General features: G+C 33.2%; 1 protein-coding gene and 1 long non-coding RNA gene across 17 annotated transcripts in view; both read left to right on the top strand.

Moving 5' to 3' along the window:
- LOC147834847 (uncharacterized) overlaps positions 1 to 23,713 on the top strand; it is a 337,793-nt gene that overhangs the window by 57,101 nt on the left and 256,979 nt on the right. The gene's annotated exons all lie outside the window — the stretch shown is intronic.
- The window catches only part of map4k3a (mitogen-activated protein kinase kinase kinase kinase 3a), a 143,498-nt gene that overhangs the window by 55,211 nt on the left and 64,574 nt on the right, over positions 1 to 23,713 (top strand). For 15 of the 16 annotated variants that reach the window (XR_015502728.1, XR_015502725.1, XR_015502729.1 and 12 more), the window contains exons 4-12: positions 4,188 to 4,252; positions 8,853 to 8,908; positions 9,102 to 9,149; positions 11,699 to 11,741; positions 12,490 to 12,562; positions 14,215 to 14,346; positions 16,193 to 16,255; positions 16,648 to 16,729; positions 19,472 to 19,588. Coding sequence is in view for 9 of the 16 variants with exons in the window: in XM_087273890.1 (XP_087130016.1) it covers positions 4,188 to 4,252; positions 8,853 to 8,908; positions 9,102 to 9,149; positions 11,699 to 11,741; positions 12,490 to 12,562; positions 14,215 to 14,346; positions 16,193 to 16,255; positions 16,648 to 16,729; positions 19,472 to 19,588 (679 nt within the window). In the remaining 7 variants the exon portion in view is untranslated. Of the gene's footprint in view, positions 1 to 4,187; positions 4,253 to 8,852; positions 8,909 to 9,101; positions 9,150 to 11,698; positions 11,742 to 12,489; positions 12,563 to 14,214; positions 14,347 to 16,192; positions 16,256 to 16,647; positions 16,730 to 19,471; positions 19,589 to 20,083; positions 20,159 to 23,713 lie in introns of all 16 variants that reach the window. The other variant, XM_087273892.1, reaches the window with a different exon arrangement.

The following is a 23,713-nucleotide window of genomic DNA, read 5'->3' as shown; positions in this document are numbered from 1 at the left end:
TTTAACATAAACTATGTATCCAATCACCTATTTTTATACACATTTTGGAATAGGGGTGTCACGATTTCGATTTTTAATCGAAATCGATCGAAGTTTATGCTCAATTTCGATTATAGAATCAAAAAATAGAATCGTCGATGCTGCCACGCCCCCATGTCACGTCAGCTTGGCTTGCCAAGCGGGGAAAAAACGGCTTGTTGAAGTGCTTGTAAAACTGCAGAAGCAGGAGACCTGTCGACAGAACTTAAACCCTCTCCTCTTTCAATGAAGTCGACGGTGTGTAAGCATTTTGGATTTAGTTATGTTGACAACGTTCGTGTTGTCGAAAAAAAAACAACAACACAGTTTTGCAAGCTCTGCTATGTACGTATTATGTACGGTTTGTCCGATAGACAACACCGGCATCGCGATCCTCCGCCCGCCCCCGTTGCAAATCCGCTCACGAAAAGTACACACTCAGGCCCTGTTTACACTGTCTTTGTTTTTAAATGGCATTTTAGAACGACAACGATTTGACATCCACAGTGGCGTGTAGCATTTCTGAGCAGCCCTCCTTCCTCTCTACCTCTGAAAATGCACATCACGTGACCACACAGACACAGACGCACACAAATCAGGTCCAGGCTGTCAGAGAACTGCTTCAATCTTTCACTCACTTGTACTTAATCATTTTAGCGAACACCGCAGATACTGTTGTTTGGTTCCTGTTGGTTGTGCGTCTTTTTTACTGACACCATTATAACGACACAGATCACTGCCTATTCACGAGTCCCGCAGAAAAAAGTGATTGACAGGTGGTAAATATGTGTGTATCTTGCCTTTATTCATTTACTGTATGATTTGTTTATGGGTAAAACAATGACCATGCAGGTCAGGTAGTTTAAACGGTAGGCTACAAATAATTAATTAGTTAATTATTCATAATCAAAAATCGAATCGAATCGTGCCTTTAGAATTGAAAATATAATCGAATCGAGGATTTGGAGGATCGTGACACCCTTATTTTGGAATGTTTTAGGCCGGTGTAAGATTCTGACAATATGATAAACTTGGATAAAAAAAAAAAATCATGTTTCATCGTACTACTGTACTACTTTTTCTCATTGAACACAATATATTTTATTTTAAGAAACATTTAAAATATTTTGGAACAGTAAACATTCTTTTTATATAAAGTGAGAATGTTCAGGTCCAGAGCATGCTTGGATGTTGGTGCAAAAGCTATTGGTTTTTTAAACGTTTTTTAAATCGTGAACTTACCAGTAGCTTTTGATGTGGAGGGTCATTATATGCTGGAGATACTGTTGCTATAAAAACTAAATAAAATTGCCGTAAAAAAATAATAATAATATTAAAAGAATGTACATATACCGTAGAAATGGTATAACAGAAAGTTTTTGCTGTTTTAAAACCTTTCCGTTTCCGTTTGGAATTACAACAGTTTGTATATGTGCCTCCCACTTGTTAAGGGACCAAAAGTAATTGGATAGAATATTAATCATAAATCAAACTTTAACTTTTTATGATTTCATGCTGAATTCAAACGCATACATTTAAAAAATGTGCAAGAAAAATATAATTCCACAACTGAGTTAACTGAGTAAACTTTTTGTCTAGTAAGAAAAAAGGTGCATAAACAATAGTGGAAAGACATTTACCAAATTCCAGCACGCTCATCAAAAATATCATGTTGTTTTGCTTTAACACATCATTCGATAACAAAAACGGGTGCTGGGGTGCAGCTTTAATGGACGTTCTAAAGTTTCTTGTTCCTTCTAAACCTGTTTAAAATTATTTAAAACGTTCCCTTAGGTGAAGTTTGTCATCAAAATGGTTAAGCATTATTATCTCCCTGAAATATCTGGAGCGTCTGTAATCTCAAAGAGCGAACCGTACCCTCATTTAATTTCATCTTCTGAGGTGCAAGTAATTTATTAAATAAGAGTCCAAATGGCTTTTCCTAATGCAGCAATTTCCATTTTTCTTTTTGATATTTGGTGCCAGTTTGTCAGGAAGTTTTTGTTTTTTAATCTTTACATTTAAACAGTGCTGTATTCACAAATGTTTTATGCAATATTCTGGTTTTAAACATACATCTAATTTGCATCTTTGAATGGAAATGTGGCTATAGATACCAGGGCCGGGTGATATGGCCCAAAAAAATATTGGTCAATATCAGTAAATATCCCAATAAATGCTAGTTAAGCTGGGTTTTTTGATTGTATGTGGAAGCCAGACAGTTAATTGTTTAATTCAAGCTAGTTTTTTTATTGTCAGAACATGATAAACACGTCAATAATTACATAGTTATTATGGATGTCCCAATCAGTTTTTTTTGCCCTCAAGTCCAAGTCATTTGATTTTGAGTATCTACTGGTACTGAAATCCAATCCGATACTTCTATAAGACATACAAAAAGAATGAATAAAAACAAAGAAACAGATCCAGGATGTTCCTTATTTTTTATTTAGTTTAACTTATTTTAACCTTCAACAACTCTGTTAACAAACAGAGCACATCTGTTAGGTAGCTTGAACAATTAAGTAATAAATAACATAAATTCTTTACTTTTGGACCTCAGTGCAACAGTAAATTTAAAAAAAGCTAATATAAAAACAAATAGCACCTCAACTTAAAATACCCAGCAGACACGTAAACAAAAAAAAATAAATAAATAAATAAAAGTGCCACAGTCTTTGCAAAGCTAGTAGTGTGCCTTTAGGAACTATAGATGCATAACTATAGATGTGTTAGAAATATTGAGAATGTATATTGTTTGAATATTTAATCAGTTCCATGCATGTTCAATAAAAAAGGTCAGGAGAGAGTTTTTTTCAATGTCAAACATTTAAGTAATTTATTGGATATAAATGAAGAATTTGATTCACAGAATTCTGGTATCCTAAATGCAATGCAAGAGTTACATTCAGGAGGTGCGCAACAACTTTAACTTTAACTTTTCTGATTCACGCTTTTATACGTAGCTGGTATAACAGGTGGTTTAGTGGAAGTCGTCACTTGTCAATCATACTCCAGTCCTCTATTGGCCGCATACATACATACCTCCTCTTTTTCTACTAATTCTCTGCACAACGTCAAAAACACAAGACTTCTCAACTGCAATTTCTGTGCCCACAGGAAGTTTCACTGCAGAGCTCAAGTTAATTTTAGACTATCAGGCCTTTGCATTTCTATCAGCTTAATCTACTTCTGCAAAAATGCTTCATTAGTATGCAAAACATATCACACATACGTTTGGGTAATATATATCACCCTAAGCAATACAAATACAATTGTTTAATGAAAAGAAAAAAAAAAGACAAAAATAATAAAAAATATATTCATTTTTCCACAATAATATACATATATATTCGAGTCCACATCAGGAGGTTACTTCCGATTCCGATCGAGTCTAAAACCATGTAATCTGGCACAATTTCTGATAAGGTGATCGGTTCTGGACATCCCTAGTAATTACTTAATTAATGACTTTATGTATTTAATGGAATTTGTATTCAGAATTATTCAAAATACGGGTGATTTTAAATCATTAAAGACGTTTTTGTTCCCTGAGATGATGCAGATTTCAGTTTATGTTCAGTAAAATCGACATCGAAAAAATGTTATTTAAATATTAATTAAAAATTAAGTATTATTTAAATAAAACATTTGTCCTAGTGCTAAGTCATTAAATGCAAGTCATTAGTCTTTTTTTCTTAGGGAAAATTGTAGGAGTCAACAACATATATGAATACTTCAGAATTTACTACTACTTAATTTTTACGTTTACAGACTTTTTTTTATTCTGTAAACATTTTATATTTGAAAAACATTTGGATACAGCGAGATTTCACTGTTAAAAGATTGATATATATCCATATGCACAGACAGATAGTTGGGCGATCAGTTTAAGTAGGTAATAAAAGTAGTGTTTCATGTCTCGTAGGCAGCGTGTCTCCTAAATATTAGTCTAGACATTAGTGCAGGTAGAGTGCAGAAATGGAGAAGGGTGTTTTTGATGAAAGCAGGTTGCTTGTGAGTTATGACTCTGTCTCCCGCTTGCTGTGTCATGACCCAGAAAAGTGTGCATCCTTTCACTCTCCCTATGGGGCTGCCATGGGGGACTATTTCAAGACACATCGATTGAAATATAATTTGTTGGTGTTTTTCTTTCTCTGGCTTTTCAGGAGGGATAAATTATGGATATCCATGGAATACTGTGGAGGAGGTTCGCTGCAAGACATATATCACGGTAAGTTACACCGCACAAAGGTAAACAATCAACTGCAGCGCTAACTCAAACTCACTCGGTGGTCAGTATTTCAGTGCAATGCAATATCTCCTTTCCATTCATTATTTAAAGAAATATGTCACCCAGACATGAATGTTCCGTCATCATTTATTCATCCTCATCTTGTTACAAACCCTTATGATTTTATTTCCTCTGTAAAACACGACATGATTCATTTCGAAGACTGAGGAAATTCACCTGATCGCCTCCAAAATTGGTCAACATGAAGTCAAAATACTGAGGATGCTAAATTGCATCCCGAAAAGTTATAGCAAGAAGTAGGTTTTACATTCATTGACATTTATAGACTGATTTTAATTCAACATCAGGAACTGGAACTGACACCAGCAAGTGTCTCTTTGAACATTCATTGAAATCATCAGCTTATTTTGACCCGATTTGCTTCAACTTCACTCAATATAAACTCAAGGAAGGCAGAAGTAAAGCTGTGAAAGAATTTCTGATATCTTAAATAATGTTACCAAGGCAACAGGTAAAGCTGTTCTTGGCTGCTTTTGAGGCTCTTAACGTGCTAGGAATTTCATAACTCGACACGCATATCAGTAGAGATGTAATGATTCACTGCAAAATCGATACAGATATGTGACTATAAAATTCAGTTGCGATGTTTAACGAATTTCGATACGTGTTTTGAACAGTAGAGATGGAAATACTTGCTCAGTATGCAATTTAGCGACAAACAACTGGTTGTAGGAAATAGTTTAAAGCGGCAACGAGTGTGGGTGTTTATATTAAGGATTCATCCTCAATCTATTTAGATGAGTGCCGGAAATCAGATGTTTAGCCAACTTGTAACTCAGGCATTGTAACCTACAACTTATTTCAGTATTAATTGCTGGGAATGTAATTTAAATGATGAATTGAGAGAAACATTACTTTTAGAGTTTTCTGTCGTTAGCAGTGGTTGGGGGTTTTGCTGGCGCCACCCTTTGACTTTTTGAATTCATTGATTTTTATAATTACTAAAATTATTTAATGTGTATCTATATAACCAATTTATCTAGTATGGCCATACACCCAAAGCGCTTCACAAACAATCATGAGGTGGGGATTGGGGGGTATCTTTCCACACCAACACCAGTGTGCAGCATCCACTTGGATGATGCAACGGCAGCCACAGGACAACAGCGCTGTTGTCCACACACCACACACCAGCTATTGGTGGAGAGGTGAGATATTTATAGAACCATTTTGTTGGATGGGGAGGATTGGAAGGCCATGATTGTTAAGGGTTAATGAAGGAAATTTGAACAGAACACTGAGGTTACACCAATACCCTTTATGAGAATTGCCGTGGGATTTTTTGATAACATCGGATAACATCACTATACTGGGGCATTAGGACTCACACAGACCACAGGTTGAATGCTGCCTGCTGGTCTCACGAGCACCACTTCCAAAAGAAACTTAGTGTCACCATGTGGTCTCCCATTCAGGTACTACAAAGTGTATAGTTGCAATCATAACAACTAAAAAGCCTCAAAAGTACATTATGATTTCCAACAGCTGCAATATTTGTCAAACTGTAAATTGTCCTCTTAATGTTGCTGTATGTGGGCGGAGTAATACACAAGGGTAAAGGGTTAAGATGCTGGACGAGTGCTGTTACTTGCAGAATATCGCATGGCTATCATCCAATCAGATTCAAGAACCAGACAGAACTGCTGTATAAATTGATATAATGGATGCATTGATTTGAGAGTTCTTTCTGTTTCCATTGCTAGTTTTTACATAAACAGACTTTGACCTCCTCCGTTTAGCAGTTCGATTTTTCACAGGTAGCCTACAGTCAAATCTAAAGCAACAAAAATGCAAGTAAACAATCACCCCAGTTTAATCCCTTTTGTGAACCATTCCTTGAAGACCCAGCATAAACAACATGGATGCATTGAACCCAGTCATTTGTAAGCTCCTATTTCCGACGCCATTTATTTTAGTTTTTTACATAAATAGGCTTTCATCTCCTCCAATTAACAATACGATTCATGACAGATGGCATAAGTATAAAAATCTTTTCTTAAATGTTGGAAAGTGTCCCTCTGCATGTTCCCAGGAGATAAATTTAGCTGAACTCACTGGAGTGGCCCTGTCAGATCATTAGAGCTCATTTTCGCGGCAGCTGTCGGCTGTTCTGTGTTCCTCTCAGAGACTCTGCGTAGGGGGGTACATGGTGTTATAGCGCTAACGTGTTAGGTTAGCGTCCAGCCCCGCATCCCACGGTTTAAACCCCCTGCTGCCTCGGCTGCAGGGTCGCGGGCTTGATTAGAGACGAGGCCGACCGGCTCCAGTCCTCCTACACACAACTGATAGAGAAGGACACGTACTGTATAAGACATCAGTAGAGCTCTGCTTGGTCAAACATGTCTTTAAATAACTCTCCGAACTAGTAAATGAGCAAGGAAAGGGAATGTGAGGAGAAATGGTGGATGTACTGCAAAACCAAAGCCTCAACACCTATTTGGAGGTCAATGGAGTGTAACTACGGGCAAGAAAAATGGGCCTAAATACACTTTTCAGATTTATTTTGGTTTATATGTTTCTAATGTGTATTTACATACATAATGTGTATGTAATTTTTATTATTTAAATAAAGTTTGAAAGTAAGTGGTTTTTAATTCTACAATAATGCATTAAATTAAAGGCATGTGTATAAATTTACTGAAGAGTTCCATTTAAATTTTATGCTGTTCTTTCAAATTTTGTTTCATCAAAAATCATAATTTATCTTTTTTTTTCTTTCATTTTGTTAGGCTTTTCCAGCTTTAATAATTCTAAATACAAATAGTTATTGAGCATCATATGAGCAAAATGTTATATATTTTTAAGGATCATTTGACATTGAAATCTGAAGTAAGGACACTGACAAGGTTAAATTGAACTTTAATAATATAGAACCAATCACCATCAATCTAGGGACTGTAGATAGCTGGTGAACTACTTTCATACACATACACAGACTGGGGTGACAATTCATCTTCCAGCAGGACAGTGACCCAAAGCACATCGCCAACATATAAATGGAGTGGCTTCACAACAACTCTGTAAATGTCTTGAGTGGCCCAGCCAGAGCCCAGACCTAATTCCTATTCAACGTCTCTGGAGACACCTGAAAATGGCTGTACACTGTCGCTTTCCATCCAACCTGATAGAGCTTGTGAGGTACTGCAAAGAGGAATGGGCAAAAATTCCCAAAGACTGGTCTATCAAGCTTGTGGCATCATACTCAAAAAGACTTGAGGCTGTAATTGCTGCCAAAGGTGCATCAACAAAGTATTGAGCAAAAGCTGTGAATACTGATGTACATTTTATGTACATTTTTCAGGTTTTTTATTTTTATTAAATTTGCAACAATTTCAAAAAAACTTTTTTTCACATTGTCATTATGGGGTATTGTGTGTAGAATGCTGAGGAAAAAAAATATTTAATCCATTCTGGAATAAGGCTTTACATACTAAAATATGGAAAAAATGAAGTGGATGCACTGTATAAATTAAATCAATAAAATATTACATCTTAATGCAACATTTAATTTTATTGTTACATAATATTATAGTTTTTACTACATTTTTGAAAGATATATAATATAATTATATAATTAGTTCTTGGTAAGCATAAACTTAAAAAAAATAATTTAAACCACTTCATATAAATTTTTTTAGTTATAAAAAAAACTAGTTCTACTTAATGTCATTCATGCTACTGCTAAGACATTTAAAAGGAACATTTGTTGAAAATATTTTATTATTTAATATTTATATCAATAAAAATTATAACTAAATGCAACATTTATAATTATATTATTAAATAATATTATCGTTTTTACTACATTTTTTTGAAGAAATAATGATTAGTTCTTGGTAAGCATAAAAGACTTAAAAATTCATTTGATCTAGTTCATATAAAAATCTTTTAGTCAACATAAAAATCAAAACTTAATTTCATTCATGCTACTGCTTAGACATTTTTTTCATAATCATAAACTTCCATCAGTGTAATAATTTGCACTGAAGCAACCTTTATACTTGTTCTCCATAATTGACCTTCATATCATATTATATTACATCATACTATGTTATAATCACATCGTCTTACATTATATTACAGATGTAAATGTGTTTCAGAGACATTTTATGAATGTAAAGGCCCTTCTCCTTTCCTTTTCTTTCTCTTCCTTCAACCCATCTATTATTCACTCCTTCCCATTAGCACACTTCCTGTTTTGTGACATTTTAATCAGCAATAAAAGTCTCTGTTGATTTAAAGAAGATTAACTGCTCTGCTGAAGTGTCAAAGGTTTCGACCGTCAAACATCCTACATTTTTTTTTTTGCAGACAGATGAGATTTTCTTGAATTTTCTGTGCTAAAATAACAAGCTGTGCTAGCTACTATCATATTATAAATTGGATGTTTTGAAAATATATTAGCGCTAATTACTAGAACTTCTATGTTAAGCTGCTTTGACACAATCTACATTGTTAAAGCGCTATAGAAATAAAGATGAATTGAATTGAATAGTTTCTATTGTATATGTCTCCACAGTGACCGGGCCACTAACAGAATCACAGATAGCATATGTAACAAGAGAAACCCTTCAGGTAAGCCATTTTCTTGGACTTTGTTTTGACAGCCAAAGCAATCCGCTGTGACCATGAAAGCTGCCTTTGAATTTTTAATGGTCGACATGTTGACAGATACTACATAGATCTTTGTTTTCTTAAAAAGGCATGCGTTTTCAAGATTAATGTGGATTTAAATGACTTTTTACTGTGTTTTTCTTGTGTCTTTTAGGGTTTATATTACCTGCACAACAAAGGAAAGATGCACAGAGACATAAAGGTACTTTTATTTATGATTGATTGATTCTTTATTTTGTGTGTTGGATTAATTTTATTGTATTCAAGTTGATTGATAAGCGCATTAACCCACATTCTGGTTTGTTTATGAGCCAATCAAAACACTAACTCTAATCAGGTAGAGTGATAGTATGGTTTTACCTTGCAAAAAAGGCGGTGTTTTGCGTTTTTATTTTCTCAGTAATTGCATGGATATTACATGAGCTTTAAGAATGTTCATTCATTCATTTTCTTTTCGGCTTTGTCCATTTTTTTTTATCTGGGGTCGCCACAGTGGAATGAACCGCCAACTTTTCCAGCACGTTTTATGCAGCGGATGCCCTTCTTGATGCAACCCATCTCTAAGAAACATCCATACACACTCATTCGCACTCGTACACTACAGACAATTTAGCCTACGAAATTCACCTGTACCGCATGTCTTTGGACTGTTGGGGAAACCGGAGCACCTGGAGGAAACCCACACGAACGCAGGGAGAACATGCAAACTCCACACAGTAATGCCAACTGACCCAGTCAAGGCTCGAACCAGTGACCTTCTTGCTGTGAGGCAAAACACATTTTTTAAGCTGTTGACAGTCGTATATGTGTCCCACACGGCTAAAAACACTATTAGGACACCTTTATTTCACAAAAAAGTGTAAATTGGTTGTTTTTGCGTTATTTCAAGCAAATTCGTACTTCCGGTTTGAAACGAATTTTTGAAGCTGCGTCACGGTCATGACATAATAGCGTTGTATTCCAGCGTGCAGACTGGGCGTCTGTGCCAGAGTGAGTCTTATTACGTCTTACAGTGTGATGCATTAATGCATGAGTAAGGCTTGGTTCAAACCAATCAGCGCGTTCTATTGTGCAACTTCATTAATATTCATTACTGTCAGAGTGTAGACGGCAAAGACGCCACGTGGTGTTGGCAAAACAAGCGTGAAGTGTTGCTTTTATAGTTTGCTGCAGTTAAGTTTCGTTTTCATTTTCTCTCTGTGAGAGCGCAGACTCACTTTTGTCGGGAGGGACATTAATGAATTCCCTGAATGAAAGAGCCAAACTGCAGTTAAAGTCCACCATTTAATAATTTGGCAAATAATTCGACTACAGATGTCCATGTAAACACAGTCACATTGTCTGCTGTGGGTGTGTGTTTTGACTACTCTCATACCAAGCCTCTTTTCTTCCTCCGACACTCCCCCCTAAACAGAGCTGGACACGCCCACTTTTCTGACTTTTTCCAAAGTAGAGGTGTGAAAACACACTGCTGAAACGAGGGGGTTTCATGGCCATTTAAAGAGCCCCTATTTTGCATTTAAAAGGGTCATATTTTGTTTTTCGGGGTCTCCAACATGCTGATATGTTGGTGGTGAATGTTGCAGCAGCAACATTCTGTGTGGATGTTTTTCAGCAGCAGGAACTGGAAGGCTAGTCAGGCCACAGCCGCAATTCTGGCCATCTCTCAGTGATAGTAATCATCACGTCATGATCAATCCCATAATCCCTCGCACTTTGCTGGTGCCTGAAGAGAAAGGCGTGTTCGCATTTTACTGGATCCGGTAGTTCATATATGATCGTGTTGATGTCAATTGATATTTATATATCAATTAAAAAATGTATATTTTTAAACAAGGTGTACTTTCAGATTTAAACCTCAGCTGGATATTTTCATTTACTTAGAGCTGTGTTACACACTGCATGGAAGGTCATTCTCAAAAACCCTTAATAGGGACTCTTTAAACATTATAATTTAATTTGAGCTTTTTCCATAAATAAGCATAAAGCTTTTTTTTAATGTGTTCAAAGTAGATTTTTTTTGTCAATAAGATTTAAATTTTAAAAGTTTTAACCACATTTACAATAAAAAACAGTAATATCACTCTGAAGTTTTATCTGTGAAATAAACAAAACGAGTTTCCCCCACAGACCAAAGACATGCGGTACAGGTGAATTGAACAAACTAAGTGGGTGTGTGCAAGAGTGTGTTGGTGTTTCCCAGTGTTGGGTTGCTACAGGAAGGGCATCCGCTGCGTGAAACGTGCTGGATAAGTTGACGGTTCATTCCACTGTAGTGATCCCAGATTAATAAAGGGACTTAGCTGAAAAGAAAACGAACGAACGAATGAATGAATGAATGAATAAACAAAACGTGTATACTCAATATATTTAAAATTTGCATATTTCATCTGTGTGCCGCTGTTAATGAAAACACCCTTAATAGAAAGCCCTCGGTGCATTTTAAGGGTGATTTGGTAAAGCCAAATGTGCAATCGCTAGTAAAGCCAAAGAAAATGTGTTACCTGGCCAGAGGGAGCTGTAATTAGTATGACTCAGATGGTGCTTTCACATCTCTGATCATAGATGAAAGCTTGTGTTGAAAGAGCGATTTCATATTAAAAAAAGATGGGATGCTGAAGTCTGTCAGCTTCATTTTCACATTTCATCTCACAGTAATGCCTTCAATAATGTCTTGTAATAGTTGTTTTAGTCTCATATTACAGTGTCTTGTAATTTGCGTGTTTTTTTTTTTTTTCCTGTTTGTATCAGGGTGCCAATATTTTATTGACGGACAATGGTTATGTCAAACTAGGTAAGAAAACCTTTTTTTTATTATTTGTATTCAGGTTAATGTTTAAACGTGTTTTTGAATTGTCCAGAATTCTTGTTGGAACCATGCTGTTTTATATTACAATCCTGCTAAAAAAAAAAAAAACTACTTAAATATAGGCCTAGGCAGGTTGGCCAGTTTTAGCTTGTTGACCAGCCTGGTTTTAGAGGGGTTTTGGCCATTCCAGGCTCGTTTCAAGCCATTTCCAGCCTGGTCTTTGCTAGTCAGGCTGGGAGATGACCAGCCTAGCCAGGCTGGGACCCCAGCCAAAACCAGCTATGTCCAGCTCAAACTAAGCTGGTAAAGCTGGTTTTAGCTGGTTTAAGCTGGTCATTTTCCTGCCTGAACACAACATGTTTGGATGTTCGGTAAGTTCCAAAAGCTGTTTTTTTATCCGTAGGTTTGGTCCTAAAATTGACATTTCTGAAAGTTATGTATTCATTTTTTTTTTAATCGGCAATAAACAAACCAAGAAAACCAAACTACAAGTGTGCATTTACTCATCTAGCCAGATGCCAGTGTGTTTTTCTGGAAGATGTGGTTAATGGTGTTGTGTTGTGACTGAGAGGAACACCTCATGTTGTCACATTTGATCTGCTGTGGCATTACGCAGCTCTCAGGTTTCATAATTCATAAGACAGAATTAGACACTGTGGTGTGAGCTGTACACATACAGGAGGTGTTTGTTGGATTGTAGTAAAGATAACGTTTTGTGTCTTTTCCTCTGCAGCTGATTTTGGCGTGTCTGCACAGATCACAGCCACACTAGCTAAACGAAAATCCTTCATTGGGACGCCATACTGGTGAGTGGAAGTTTTTTGTACTCAAGTTTGTTACATTGCATAGATTATATAATTACACATCAGGGGTTGAACGACTTTTTATTTTTGGAAATTGGCTTTTATGTTGTCAAAGTGGAGTCGACGTCGACTACTCGCTGGTGATGTCATCAATAAAACATAAGATACAAATGTTTTGCAACATGCCACAATTTGTGATTTATTTGCAGGAAATATATACTCATGCTGTTTGAAAGCTCATAACAGGTTGCAAAAACAGTGCAATACCAATGACTAAATTTAGTGCAAATCAAATGCCCTGTCAACACTTAAATTTCATTAATAATTCAAGTACATTTAGTACAACATTACTCAACATTCATTAGTATTTCTGGTCAAACCACATGATCTGTGCAGCACGACTAGTCGACATCAGACAAAAAGCATTACAGCAGAGCATTGAACTCGACCAGTCGACTAGTCTGTGAACCCCTATTACACATGTATGCAATATAATTATTAGAAAAAAGTCTTTAGTTTATTATTATTATTATTATTATTATTATTATTATTATCGTTTCTATAATCGTTATTATTATCGTTTCAACATTTAATAATATTAAACTTTTATCATGCTATAATTGATATGCCAGTGTTTTCTTCATTAATTCATTTTCTTTTCGGCTTGGTTCCTTTAATAATCTTGGGTCGCCACAGCGCAATGAATTGCCAACTTATCCAGCATATGTTTTACACAGCAGATGCCCTTCCAGTTTGCAAGCCATCACTAAGAATCACCCATACACACACATGCACTATGGACAATTTAGCTTACCCAATTCACCTATACCACGTCTTCGGACTTGTGGGTGAACCCGGAGCACCCAGAGGAAGCCAGTGTTTTAATGGAACAAAAATGTAAAAAGCATTATAATGTATAAGCATAACATTGTATTTATAATAATTAACAACATTATGATTAAAAATAATAATGACAATTTTTATAGTATCCTAGACAGCATCCTAAATGCATACATTGTTGAACTTTTTTACGTTTTTGTTAATTAAAAAAAAAGATCGGTTATAGCATGACAAAAGTCCAATATCATTAAATCCTTGCCAAAACAAAAACAACAACAACAACAACAACAACAACAACAACAACAACAACAACAACAAAAATCATCATCATCATTATTTTTGTTGATATTATTATTATTATTGTTATTATTATTGTTGTATTTTATTATTTTATTAATTATTTTGTTCTTGGCAATACTTTAATTGTATCAGTAATTTTTATTAAATAGCTTGTATGCCAGTAGTTTAACGTTTTCATTTGAATAAAACAAAATAAGAAATTATTCTGATAAATATTAAGAACATAGGAATAATTATTTAATCAACCATCAAAAAAGTAACAAAAAAGTGCTAATAAATTCTCAAAAAAATAAAATTTAATTATTATTATTATTATTATTATTATAAATGTAATGTATTTTATTCTCTTGCCAGAATGATTTTGCTCTGTGGTGTTTTAACAAACCTCACAATTAATCTGTTGCATTTGATAAGTTTTTCTTTCCTCTGCTCACCTGTCCATCAGTGTAGCGTTTATACAGTATGCTGGTGAATGTACTCTGAGAAATGATTTTTGCTGTAATCTGTGTGATCAGGATGGCTCCAGAAGTTGCTGCTGTGGAGAGGAAAGGAGGCTACAATCATCTGTGTGATATCTGGGCTGTCGGCATCACTGCCATTGAACTAGCTGAACTGCAACCACCCATGTTTGACCTGCACCCAATGAGGTGAGGCTTAGCAATAGTGTCCCAGTTTAACAAGCTGAAGTACATTTGAAGTAAAAATTGTTCGCCCTCCTGTGATTTTTATTTTATTTTATTTATTTGTTTTTTTTTTTCTTTTGCAAATATTTTCCAAATGATGTTTAACAGCAAGTATGTTTCAATTATATTTTTTCTTCTGGAGAAAGTCTTATTTGTTTTATTTCAGCTAGAATAAAAGCTGTTCTTAATTTTTTTAAACCATTTTAAGGTCAAAACTATTACCCCCCTTAAGCATTTTTTTTTCCAGAACAAACCATCATTATCCAGAGATTTGCTTAAATAACCTAACTTAACCTAATAAACCTAGTTAAGCCTTTAAATGTCACTTTAAGCTGTATAGAAGTGTCTTGAAAAATATCTAGTCAAATATTGTGTACTATCATTATGACAAAGATAAAATAAATCCGTTATTAGAAATGAATTATTAAAACTACATTATGTTTTGAAATGTGTGGAAGAAATCTTTTTTCTGTTATACAGAAATTGGGGGCAAATATACAGGTGGACTAACAATTCAGGAGGGCTAATAATTCTGACTTCAACTGTACATGTAAAAAAAAGTACAAAAGTAAATCTGTATAGAAAAGCATGTTTGCAAATGTTTGTTAACTTCAGTAACACTTCAACAGAACATTTACTTAAATAATGAAAACAAAAATTATTATATATATTAATGTTATAATTTATTTTTATTTTTTATTTATCAAAAAGTCAATATTGCAGCAGAAACCAAACTGTTGAGCATATACTTGTGGAATGCCCTATTTTTAATGTTATCAGACAACATTTTCTCTCTGGAGAGACTTTAAATGAAATATTTTTAAATGTGAATCCTTCTAAAATTTTAGAATTCTTAGAATTTTATCAAAAGTAAACCTTAAAAAACTGTTTTAGATTTTTGTCTTATAATTTATCATTATTATTTTTTGTATTTTACCTTGTGTATTATTTATTGCTGTTGATGACTTTATATTGTCAGAATATTTTTATAACTATAGAAAAGTGGTATTTATAAAATGTGGTTGATCTGTTTTTGCCATGACATAGCTAAAGAAGCTGAAACGCCAATTAACTTAAAATTATATCTATTGTTTATTTATTAATGAACCTACTTCATTATAAGAATTTGTTATTTTTGGCAATTTCTTGAATTTAATTTGTTGGTTTTGGTTAGATTTGTAGTTGTTTTAGAATTGATCATATTAATGTAATATATTTGTATTTATTATGCGAGCCAAATGCATAATATATTTGTATTTTATTACATATTTTTGCATATATTTTTATTTATTTTGATTCAATTCTATCATTGAACTGCAGATTTTATTGTATTGGGTAGGATTAGAGATGTAGAATAAGATCATACAGAATATGTGCTTTATAAGTACTAATAAGCAGCCAATATCTCAATAACCTAGCAACTAGGTAATAGTGAGAATTGGTTCCTGAAGTGTTACCAAATGTATTAATTTGGATTGATTTGGATGATTCTGTAGGGTGAATCATGCTTAAAATGTAATAAACAAATGACTTGCATAAATAAATGCAATAAAGCAAATATAAAAGTGAAATAAACAGTGTAAATAAATGCAAATATACAAATTACACTGAATGTCAACTCTGCATTGCAGATCTATGCTTATATGTGACTATTGCAGATGCACACATTGTGATATCGTTGCTGAAACGATATATCGTGCAGCCCTACAGTGAAGCTATATTACTGTTAAAGTGCTTTAAATTACCACATTTCTTTACTAAACCAAACATTTATAGCTTGTGACAACCCAATCTATTCTTGTCTCTTCAGGGCGCTGTTTTTGATGACGAAAAGCAACTTTCAACCCCCCAAATTAAAAGACAAAGTTAAATGGTAAGTGATAATTATGTTTTCAGGCAATTCTTATGTTACCTGACTGTGTAAAATCCTTGATACCAAGAGGGGTTTGAGTGAGTTTGAGTCTGTACTTTATGCGCCCTGTTCTTTAATTTCATTAATCAGCTATGAAATTTGGGCCAAGCACTCTCATTTGCCCTAAACACTGGCTTTTATGAATTTTGATAAGGTTGGACTTGACATTCTCTTATCTTGGCTGATTATGAGTCTGGTCAGGTTTTCTGCCGAATGGTTTCTTCTCCATTACCTTGCAGCTCTGTTAAATCAAATTAGCTTAATTACATTTAGAGCTAACAAACTGCACGCTCTCGCAGTCCAAATGCTCGTTACGTGAGAGATTTATGGAGACTTCTTTCTGTCTTCTGAAGGACCAATAATTTCCACAACTTTGTGAAGCTGGCGTTGACAAAAAATCCAAAGAAACGGCCTCCAGCGGATAAGTTACTACAGGTAGGACAAGTTTGTTTGTTTGTTTGTTGTTGTTTTTTCATGTTTCCAGTTGTAATCTTCTGTAATGTTTTAGATTTTAGACGAATATTTTATATTTTTTCATTCTTTACCTGTTACATTTATTTTTTAATAATATTTGTATATATTACATAAACATACATTTGGTTTTTTATAGTTATATATTTTATATAAACTATTTATTGTATATATACTAATTATTTTCTATATTATAAAAAAGATTTTCTAAAATTTGTATTTAATGTTTTTATTTCAGTAATTGTATATATATCATTGCTTTTTACACATAGACTTTACTTGGGTGGGCCACCCAGGTATGTTAATGGCCGCCCAAGTATATTGACATGATTCAATTCAATTCAATTCAGCTTTATTTGTATAGCGCTTTTACAATGTAGATTGTGTCAAAGCAGCTTCACATAAATGGTCATAGTAACTGGAACAGTGTGGTTCAGGTTTTAGTGTTTAAGTTCAGTTCAGTTCAGTTTAGTTCAGTTCAGTGTGATTTAATCATTACTGAGAGCTCAAACACTGAAGAGCAAATTCATAGATGCGTAGCTCTACCAATCCTGAACCATGCGAGGCAGTGGCGACAGCGGAGAGGGAAAAAAAAACTTCACCTGATGGGAGTGAAGAAAAAAAACCTTGAGAGAACCAGACTCAGTTGGGCACGACCATTTTAATTTCTCCGCTGGCCAAAAGTCTTGTGCAGAGCTTCATTCGCCGTGGTTGAGGCTGGAAGATGGCCTCAGGGAAGACTCGTCGTTATACATGACAGTATAATGACAGTTTTTTGTTGTCGTTTCATTTACGATTATTCTCATTCTTATTCACTTTTTTTGTTTGTTTAATTAAGAAGTGGACATTTTCGTTTCGTTTTGTGTGTGCTAGATCTGTCAACACAGGCAGTATCTCGTGCGCTTTAGACCCGCAGAGACACGTCTTGGGACTGAAAAACAAAAATAAAAACCTGTCCGAGGTTTCTAAAGCTCCTAAAATGTCCAGGACTTGGATTTTGCTTTTGCCTTATAAAGCTGTCGTTATGAGTTTTTGCAATACCTTTTTATTTAAGCCTACTTTCACTTTGCTTTGCAACTGACAGTGCACACACAGTCACAAGAGTAAGAGAAACATTAAATATTTCATTCTTTAATCTAAACGACTCAGAAAAACTTTACCATATACTGGGAGAGGACGAAATGACTGGTCTAAACTGGCTGCAAAATATATGTACATCATTAGTAATGGTTAATCAATGCATTTGCCTTATTAAATGTACACTTAAATGTTAATTCTTTTAATTAATTTACATTTAGAGATATTGTCTATTTTTATTCCCTTCTCTGTCATTTATTTCTCATTAGCTGTGTATTTTATCAATTTTATTATGTCAATATATTACATATTTTATACATATTTAAAATGCTTTGGTGTTCAAGTTTGCTTTAAACTTGAAAAAAAGATAGAACAGGTTTGACCTGTCAGTGGGTGCACACGGCTCCTGAATAGCATAAAAGACTGCATTTTGGATTTCTTTTTTATTTCGTCTTTTTTTTTCTTTAACCCATTGAAAATAAACCATGTATAAGTGTCATAGTAAATAAAATTAATATTAAAAACTTTGTTTTGTTTGTCGCATATAGTTAACTATTTATGTGATGTGGGTAAATGGTGTGTTACAAACTTAAGCTCTGTGTGTGTGTGTGTGTGTGTGTGTGTGTGTGTGTGTGTGTGTGTGTGTGTGTGCGTGTGCGTGTGCGTGTGCGTGTGCGTGCGTGCGTGCCGTGTATGTGTAAATATATTATATTATTATATTAATATTATTATTTTGTTATTATTAAGAAATTTTATATAGTTTTTTTCATATTGTTTATATTTCTGTTGTAACTAATCATTTTATTTAATATGATATTGTAATATTATTTTTTATATTTTTCTTTATTATTGTTTGATATCAAGTGCATACTTATATTTATGTAGTTGCACTTATTTTTCATTATTTTTAGAAATTAATTTTATGTTGAGCTATATTTTTTTTGATTATTTATTAGCTTCTATGTCAAATGCATGTTTATAAATTCTTTTTAATTTTATGTGCTTTTAAATGTATTTTAATGTTATGTTTTCTATTTGTTTGAATTCATGTCTACGTTAATTCTATTTTGAAATATGCTTTTTATAGTATTTTTGTTATATTGTTTGTTATAAATATACACATACATGTATATACATATACTAATTTATTTGATTTCATTTGATAAATATTGCATTCTAATATTAATTTTATTATAGTTTTTATATGAAGTGCATAATGTATTTGCAAGAAAAATGCAGTCACTTATTGTTCATTCTTTTTAAGAAATTAATTTTATGTTGTCTTATATTTAACATGTTTTTATTTTATTATCATCTGTGTCAAATGCGCATTTATTAATTCTGTTTACTTGTACGTGGTGTTGAATGTGTTTTTCGTGTAATATTTTATATATTGGTTTTGAATTCATTTCTACATTTATTTTATTATTGAATATTCTTTTTTATAAATAATTTCTAAATCCATTTTTTTAATCATTCATTAGCCAAATGTATTATATATTTTATAAGTCATCACTAAATCTATTTTTACCTAATTTTCTATTATTTAAATGACTCTGAACTTACAAAAGTCAAACAGCAAGTCTTTTATAGTATATTTACATTCCCTTTTCAACCATCTCTACCCAGCATCCTTTAGTCTCCCAACCACTGAGTCGTATTTTGGCGATTGAGCTGCTGGACAAAGCGAACAACCCAGACCACTCGTCCTACACAGACCTGGACGATGACGACCCAGAGCCAGAGGTACAGTAAATCTCCTTGTGTGATTCTCAACGTTATCACCGCTATCACTTCACGAATGACGGCTCCTCCGGGACCATCATTCACCATCAGAGCCCAGAAAACGCCAGCCCATTCAACAGATACCTTATCCTTTCGATCCCCCCCAAAAAAATTGACGAGCCCCTTGAGCTCATATATCCAATGTGTCAACACTTTTATTGTGGTGATATTTTTTGATGGCGTACTTTCTACATTATTAGCCTGTAAAGGTTGTTTTAATGGCAGCCGTTTGTTTTGATTGTCTCTAAATTTACTCTTCCGGTGGCGCTACAGGGCTGATAAAGATTTGTGAAATCATTTGGCCTGTTTCAAAAGTCCCAAAGTGAGAATGAAGACTTTTTTTAAGGCCATGATTTTTCTTTCATTTCATCTCTCTGTTCTAGTCAATTTCCCCAAGTAGACATTCGTTCTCACTTCCTCTTTTGTTGCTTTTTTTTCCCTCTCCTGTTGTTGAAGTTTAAATACAGAGGCTTGTTTTTACCAGTCTCTCCTCTCTCAAGACGAGTCCTTCGCTTTGCCGCTCGCAGAAAGGTATCAGGGATGTGCATTTGGTGTGTGAACATCAGGAAATGTTTTGATGGGTGGGATAGTTGAGCTAAAAATAAAACTCTGCTAGTTTGTTCGCCATCCAAGATGCAGGTGACTATTTTTTTTTATGAAACATTTTTTAGCTGAAACTGGACTGTGATAATTCATAATTTTAAGTCAAATGTTTGCCAGCACTTTGAGAGTCAATTAAACACTCAGTCGCTCACTATCCTTAGTGGCTTAGTTACTGATTCATCAGGGGTCACCACAGCAGAACGAACCGACAATTACTCTGGCATACAGTTAAAGTCAGAATTATTAGCCCTGTGGAATTATTGGCCCCAATTTCGGTTTTAAAAAATATTTCATCAACACATTTGTAAACATAATAGTTTTGCTAACTCATTTCTAATAACTGATTTATTTTATCTTTGCCATAATGACAGAACGTAATATTTTCCCAAATATTTTTCAAGATAGTATTCAGCTTAAAGTGCCATTTAAAGGTTCTGTAGACCTTTGCAATAAAAATTGGCCAATCAGAGATGTTTAAAGGAAAAAGGCTCATTTTACAATAACCCTAGAGTTAAAAGTGCACTTGAGCCAATTTTTAATCCATTTAGCCAATTTCTTGTTCTTCTGGCGTCAATTTGGCGTTAATTTTACCTCTAAAAGAGTTTTAACAATTTTCAAATTTAAATCTTAAGTATTCAGTAGTTACATCATGTAATAAAACACACAGAAAACAAAAGATTACTATTTTTTAGGCGTAACAGTCAAGAAACTCTGCTGCTGTAACATGGTTTACTGAAGATGTGGATTATTGAAAGACACTGCAGGTGAACAGAATTTAAAAAATGACAAACATTTTCTACATTTGTTTTTTTTTTATGTTTTAAATTTGTATTAACTTGCATACATTTTTCATACAAAAAATCTGAACATTGATTGAAGTGAGGTTCAAAAATTCTTGTTTTTTATATTAAAGTAAAATATTTTCCAGAGGAGATTTTACAGATCTCTTTTTTTTCACTCCATAATTCTAAATACTGTAGAAGGCTAGAAAAAAAGTCAAATCTTTTTTTTTTTTTTTTTTTTAGCATAAACTGATGTACATAATCAGAAAATTAGAATGTAGAATCCCTCAGTAAAAAGCTTCATAAATCTTTCAGAAGAAATGTGGAGATGTATTTTTCAGCAGTAATTTTGAGAAGCTTTTTAAAATATATATTGTAATTGAAATCTATACATAAATATATAAAGTTTATTAAAATAAACACATAACAGTACATTTTTCATGCTTTATTTACAAAAAAAAGTGAAAAATCTTAAAAGAAAAATTCCTCAAAATTGATCCGTGTATGAAAAAATATCTGTGTCTCACCATAAAGTGTAGAATAATATTTAAACAATGTTCAGTTTCTTGCAAATAGTGATTTTACTTCCGAAATGCTGGTAAATTAAACCTGTTTTGATATTTTATTGAAGAAAAAAACGCCTCAAACATTTTGTATGGCCTATAAGTGTAAAAAATTAACAGAAATGTAAAATTTTTGGGTTAACTATCCCTTTAATAAGTTGTGTTGATGACTAGAGTGAATGCCTTACATGACACTAATTTTGATACTTTTTTGTCAAAACCTAGACAGATGCATGCTGGGTTTTCTTTTGTGCTGGAATAGTTTGCTTGTTTGTGTGTGTATGTGTGCAAGTTACACAGTTGAGCTCAAGGAAGTTTTGTCTGATTATTGATTATTATCTGATTATTTTGTCTCGATCGCTCAAGGGCTCGGTTTCGAGAACAGAAGTTCAGAAGCAGGATTTGGATATGTTGACAAGCGATTTTTAACGGGCCTTTCGAGTTTTGCTTCAAAGATTTATTCAAACATTATCAAAGAGCTTTCAGAGTAAACAGTGCTCAGCATATATAAGTACACCCCCACAAATCTTAATAAATAAATTTATAGTTTCTACAGGATGCTTTACAATATTATAGTTGTGCTTATACATTAGTTTGATCAGTGCTGTAGCCAAATCTGGAGGTAATCTAACAAAATAACTTATGATAATGGTTCAAAAATTAGTAGCCCAAATGTATTTGTTAGGGAAGAATATTAAACAAAATTTTCTAAAAATGGCAAAAATCAAGAGAAACAAAAAATGTATAGCATTTTGCTGAAATTTTGTAGTTTGTAATTTTTTCAAATATTTTGCATGAATTAAAATAATATTTTTTTCTATTTCTAAAGATTTTCTGTGACTTAAATATTATTTTAATAAATATATTTGTTATAATAAAATATATTTGTTATGATAATATATAATATAATATAATATAATAATAATAATATAATCTGTTTTGTTTAAATGCACCAATATATATTACCCATATTCACTGAGAAATGGGTAAAATTATTCATTTTCACAATGGGGTGTACTCGAATATGCTGAGCACTGTATATTATACTATATAGTTTTTTCATCATTGAACACAAATCATTTTACTACTAATGGGATCTTATGAAATCTGTTTAATTTAGTTCATTAGACACAATGAGAGGGGGTCACTTTGGTGATTTCCAAAAATCTAATACATTATTTTTATAAACTATTGAAATTACATTTGTTCAACCATAACCGAAAAAATAAAAATATTAATTATATATATATATATATATATATATATATATATATATATATATATATATATATATATATAGTTGAAGTCAGAATTATTAGTCCCCCTTTGAATTTTTTTTCTTTTTTAAAAATTTCCCAAATTATGTTCAGAGCAAGGAAATTTTCACAGTATGTCTGATAATATTTTTTCAGGAGAAAGTCTTATTTGTTTTATTTCGACTATAGAATAAAAGCAGTTTTTACTTGTTTAAAAAACATTTTAAGGTCAAAATTTAATTATTAGCCTCTTTAAGCTATATTCTTTTTCAAAAGTCTACAGAACAAACCATCGTTATACAATAACTTGCCTAATTACCCTAACCTGCCTAGTTAACCTAATTAACCTAGTTAAGTTTTTAAATGTCACTTTGAGCTGTAAAGAAGTGTCTTAAAATATCTAGTCAAATATTATTTACTGTTATCATGGCAAAGATAAAATAAGTCAGTTATTAGAAACAAGTTATTAAAACTATTATGTTTAAAAATGTGTTAAAAAAAAATCTTCTTTCCGTTAAACAGAAATAGGGGGAAAAAATAAACAGGGGCGAATAATTCTGACTTCTGCTGTATATTTGTTAGACTGTTGCACTTTTGTTTATATAGGTCAATTGGTGTGTGTGTGTGTGTGTGTGTGTGCGCCCTTTGTATGATTATAACCTCTTCCAAAAATAGTTAGGGTCGCAAGACACTGGCATTGTTTTTTGGGGGTTTGCGGGTTAAAAAGTTTGGGAACCCCTGGTCTAAAGCTCTTCAAAGTAATACAGTACTTGTACCCTTAAATATATTCAACTTAATTCAATTCATGTTTATTTCTATAGCGCTTTTTACAATGTAGATTGTGTCAAAGCAGCTTAACATAGAAGTTCTAGTGAATTCAAA

Source organism: Danio rerio, chromosome 11 (assembly GCF_052040795.2).
Source record: "Danio rerio strain M-AB ecotype USA chromosome 11, GRCz13ab, whole genome shotgun sequence".
NCBI lineage: Eukaryota > Metazoa > Chordata > Actinopteri > Cypriniformes > Danionidae > Danio > Danio rerio.
Note: the sequence above shows the minus strand (reverse complement) of the source record. Positions and strands in the feature narration are given on the sequence as shown.